Source organism: Buceros rhinoceros, unplaced genomic scaffold, assembly GCF_000710305.1.
Source record: "Buceros rhinoceros silvestris isolate BGI_N320 unplaced genomic scaffold, ASM71030v1 scaffold8331, whole genome shotgun sequence".
Lineage (NCBI taxonomy): Eukaryota > Metazoa > Chordata > Aves > Bucerotiformes > Bucerotidae > Buceros > Buceros rhinoceros.
In genome coordinates this window covers 51,082-55,322 of record NW_010392458.1, presented here as the reverse complement: position 1 = coordinate 55,322, position 4,241 = coordinate 51,082, and the positions used below count along the sequence as shown (strand labels likewise).

The following is a 4,241-nucleotide window of genomic DNA, read 5'->3' as shown; positions in this document are numbered from 1 at the left end:
GGGGGGGGTTCTTTTTCCTGCTCTTTCGATTCTCTTTTTCATTCTCACAGTGAAATGCTGGAGAATGAATCATGTTCCTGTGTGGGAGTTTCAACAGAATGTTTCATTTTTATCCTTCTTTTTCCTCTTGTCTCTACTCCCTTCCCTGGAACTTCCCCCAGCCGCCGAGCAGCAGCGTTGCAAGCTGTTACGCGGACAGACGAAGCACGGCTGCATCTCACCGCACTGTCTGCTGAGAGGGTCAGAAGGGGCAGATCACTTAACACTACACCTGTTTTATGAATAATAATACAGACAGTTTTGCTGGGTTCCTGGGAGGATATTTTCCCACCAGGATAAGCTCCACATATTGAACAAATTAATGTCTTTAACTCGTTTGACTCTGGTTAGCTCAGTTGCGATGGAGAGCTCCAGCGGTGCCATTTGAGCAGGGGAAAGACCAGGCAGACCTTTGAGGCAGGTTTGTCAGAGTGGCTTGTGCTTTCTTTCTCTGCAAGTTTCACTTATAGATGTACAAGATTATAAATCTGGGGTTGAAGAGGCTGTTTCCAGTGCAAAAATATGGAGGGAAAAAAAGTGCCTGAGAACAGGATTCATGAAGCTTCAGCCAAATGAGAATTGTCCATGACCACACCAGGTCTGGGTCACCCCAAAATACCTTGCCTGGAGCAAAATGAAGCACTTCAGTTCTTCCCTCAATGGCTGGACCCATTAAAAAGCTACTCGTTAAATTACTTTAAAAATTCAGAGTCCAAGAGTTTCTTTTTTTTCTTAGGATGGTGGAATGAAGTGTTTGATTCCAAGCAGTACATTTCTCCAGGTCTTTTCTTAACAGGAGCAAGAAGCAGCAATACCTGTCCTCTCCCAGCCAGAGGACCGTGCCTGTCAGCACAAGCAGTGATATCCTGAGTGATGTTCCTGCCCTGATTTGGGCTGCCCAGGAGTCTCAGGGGGGCCCCCCACCCCCACCCCCACCCCAAGCCGCACCCGTGACTGCAGCAAAAGATGACCCTGCTCTGCCAGCTCCAATCAGTGCCTCTCATATTATTTCATTTTTGTCGGCTTTTATTGAGAATGAAAAAATAATTTAAAGCAATTATCTGTACAGGGGGCAGGGAAATGGTTAGCTGGTCAAAGGATCTGTGACCCCCACACATGACCAGGCCAGGGGGCGGTTAGAGGGGGTGATTTACACCTGTACAAAACCACAACAATCCCACCGAGGAGGAGTGGAAGGTGGAGGGCATCTCTTGAACTCTCGCAGGCTCAGAGCAGAGGGGTGGGAGGGCTGCGCAGAGGCGTGGAGGGCCAGACCCTCAAGTGACCTGCAGGGGTGTCTCCAGCATCTCCATAAGGAATGTGTCGATGGGGGTGTCCCCAATCAGCTTGAAGAAGAAGAGGTGCTCCAGGCACTTCAGCCCGATGGACCGCAGCGCTGGCAGGCGCAGGAGGAGTTTGGCAAACCTGCAAGAGAGCGGAGTCAGAGGCATGTGGGAAGCACTGGCTACTCTCTCCCATGTGTTTCCAAGCCTATGCCAGGGGCTCAGCAGAGCGGAGCCCAAATTCTCCCCCAAAACACCTCGGGGAGGTCTCTGCCTTAGATTCTCCTGTCCTTTCAAAATAAGCCTTTCTCTCTGCACGTGTGGAGGGAATATGTATCTTCTCAAAACAGAACCTAGCCTTTTTAAAGCTTAAAAAAAAAAGGCAAAAAAAGAAGATACATCCAGACTCTCTCCCTAAGACTTGACCTAGTGGCTTTAATCTCCTTAGTGACATTTAGATCCTTCTTGAGACAGTCTCCAAAAACCCCCAGTCTCCCCAGGGGGTGCGTGACCCCACAGCGGTGCCTCCGCCAGCAGCTGCCTCCTGTTTCGAGGCGCAGCTGCAAAGGGGGCAGCCTCTGCCTCCCCCTCCCCATGTCCTGCCTGCAGCGCCCTGTGCTCACACCTACAGCCAAAGCCAGCAGAAGATGTGGTGAGAGCATCACTTGGCTGGTGGCGGTGGGGACAGATGCAGGTGCCGGGGTTGCGTGACCCCACAGCGGTGCCTCCGCCAGCAGCTGCCTCCTGTTTCGAGGCGCAGCTGCAAAGGGGGCAGCCTCTGCCTCCCCCTCCCCATGTCCTGCCTGCAGCGCCCTGTGCTCACACCTACAGCCAAAGCCAGCAGAAGATGTGGTGAGAGCATCACTTGGCTGGTGGCGGTGGGGACAGATGCAGGTGCCGGGGTTTCTAGAGCTCGGCCAGCAGAGGGTAGGATTGGATTTAGAAGCAAGAAAACTACATCTCGCCGGCTAAAGGCTCTCACACAGGATCGGAGCACCGAGAGGACAGACCAGCCTGCAGGAGCTGGGCTGCTCAGGCAGTTTTGGCTGGTGTCGGCCAAATCCAGCAGAAGATGGGGTGAGAGCAGCACGTGGCTGGTGGCGGGGGGGACAGATGCAGCTGCCGGTGTTTCTAGAGCTCGGCCAGCAGAGGGTAGGATTGGATTTAGAAGCAAGAAAACTACATCTCGCCGGCTAAAGGCTCTCACACAGGATCGGAGCACCGAGAGGACAGACCAGCCTGCAGGAGCTGGGCTGCTCAGGCAGTTTTGGCTGGTGTCCTGCCCTTGCTTCATCATAGAATCATTTTGTTTGGAAAAGACCTTTGAGGTCATCAAGTCCAACCGTTAACCCAGCACTGCCAGGTCACCACTAACCCCTGTCCCTCAGCACCACATCAACACATCTGTTAAACCGCTCCAGGGACGGGGACTCCAGCACTGCCCTGGGCAGCCTGGGCCAGGGCTTGACAACCCTTTCTGTAAAGAAATTTTTCATGATGTCCAACCTAAACCTGCCCTCGCACAAACTGAGGCTGATTCCTCTCGTTCTATCACTTGTCACTTGGGAGAAGAGACCGACCCCCACCTCACTACAGTCTCCTTTCAGGGAGCTGTAGAGAGCAATAAGGTCTCCCCTGAACCCCTTCTCTCCAGACTAAACAACGCAGTTCCTTCAGCTGCTTCTCATAAGACTCATTCTCCAGACCCTTCACCAGCTTCGTTTCTCTTCTCTGGACACGCTCCAGCACCTCAATGTCCTCCTTGTAGTGAGGGGCCCAAAACTGGACATAGTATTCAAGGTGCTGAGTACAGGAGGACAATCACATCCCTAGTCCTGCTGGCCACGCTGTTTCTAATTTCTTTGAGGGTGGCTCAGGCAGGGCTAGCACAGACACCCCTACCTCAATCTCCTCCTTCCAGGGTGGGTGTTGTGCTGTCCTGAGCTGCCTGCCTTGCCTGGAGACACTCACCGCCCTGGCTGCTCGGGGTACTTCTGCTTCGTGTAGGCTTCCAGCGTGGCATAGACCTTCTCCCGCAGCGATTCCACTTCTGAGGGGCTGGACAAACCCTTGGCATCTAGGTAGGGGGAAAAAAGCACTGCAGAGGGGACCTTTCTGCTGTCGGCAGAGTGACTGTGTGCATGGGCAGGAGAGGACTTGGGCTGTCTTTAATCACACACCCAGGGACTGGGGTGAATCTGTCTGCAGTCCTGATGCTCACCTCCACAGCTCTCCTGCCTGTGACCTGGCCCAAAGGGTGTGCACATCACATCACCTGGGACTGCTCCAGCTCTCCAACTTACCTGGGTTAAACAGGACAATGGCTCGCAGGCATCCCAGCTCTGACTTGTCCATCTGCATGTCTTTCATTTTGGACACCAGCTCTGTCAAAACCCTGCATGTGGGGGACATGGGTGGGCAGATGAGCAGAGACAGGCACAGACAGCAAGGCTGGGGGCTGAAAAGCATCTGGGATAGGCACTGGGAATACCCCCAGCTCCTCGCTGCAGCAAGAGGCAGCTTTGAGGGACAGCAGTGCCATGCACTGCTCATCCACGTGTGCATCAGCAGCAACCAGGGACCTGGGCATCAAGATTGCTCCCGTTGTCGCTTCGCTCAGCACAGGGCCCCTGAGCTCTGTTTGGACTGTGGAGAACAATTTGCACTCACTTGAGGAAATCCACGTGGGGTTTCTGCTCATTTCAATGTATGAAACCCAGAGACTGTCCTTACACGTGCCAGCTGTATAGGAGAGGGAACGCAGAGTCCTGCCAGGCAGGGAGCAGGCACGGCACGGACAGGACATGCGCAGCCGTTACAGGAGCAAGTAAAGGTTTTGCTGGCTAAAGCTCTTGCTGACCAGTATTAGCTCTAGATCCAGTGAGGCCAAACTCTAGAGAGGAGGCAGAGAAGCATTCC

General features: G+C 53.6%; 1 protein-coding gene across 1 annotated transcript in view; it reads right to left on the bottom strand.

The window, feature by feature from the left end:
* Positions 1-1,052: 1,052 nt before the first annotated feature.
* RXRG (retinoid X receptor, gamma) overlaps positions 1,053-4,241 on the bottom strand; it is a 22,428-nt gene continuing 19,239 nt past the window's right edge. Inside the window, exons 8-10 of the mRNA XM_010144482.1 lie at positions 3,626-3,717; positions 3,294-3,399; positions 1,053-1,464 (exon numbers count right to left, since the gene is read on the bottom strand). Coding sequence (XP_010142784.1) covers positions 1,317-1,464; positions 3,294-3,399; positions 3,626-3,717 — 346 coding nt within the window. The 3' untranslated portion in view covers positions 1,053-1,316. The remainder of the gene's footprint in view (positions 1,465-3,293; positions 3,400-3,625; positions 3,718-4,241) is intronic.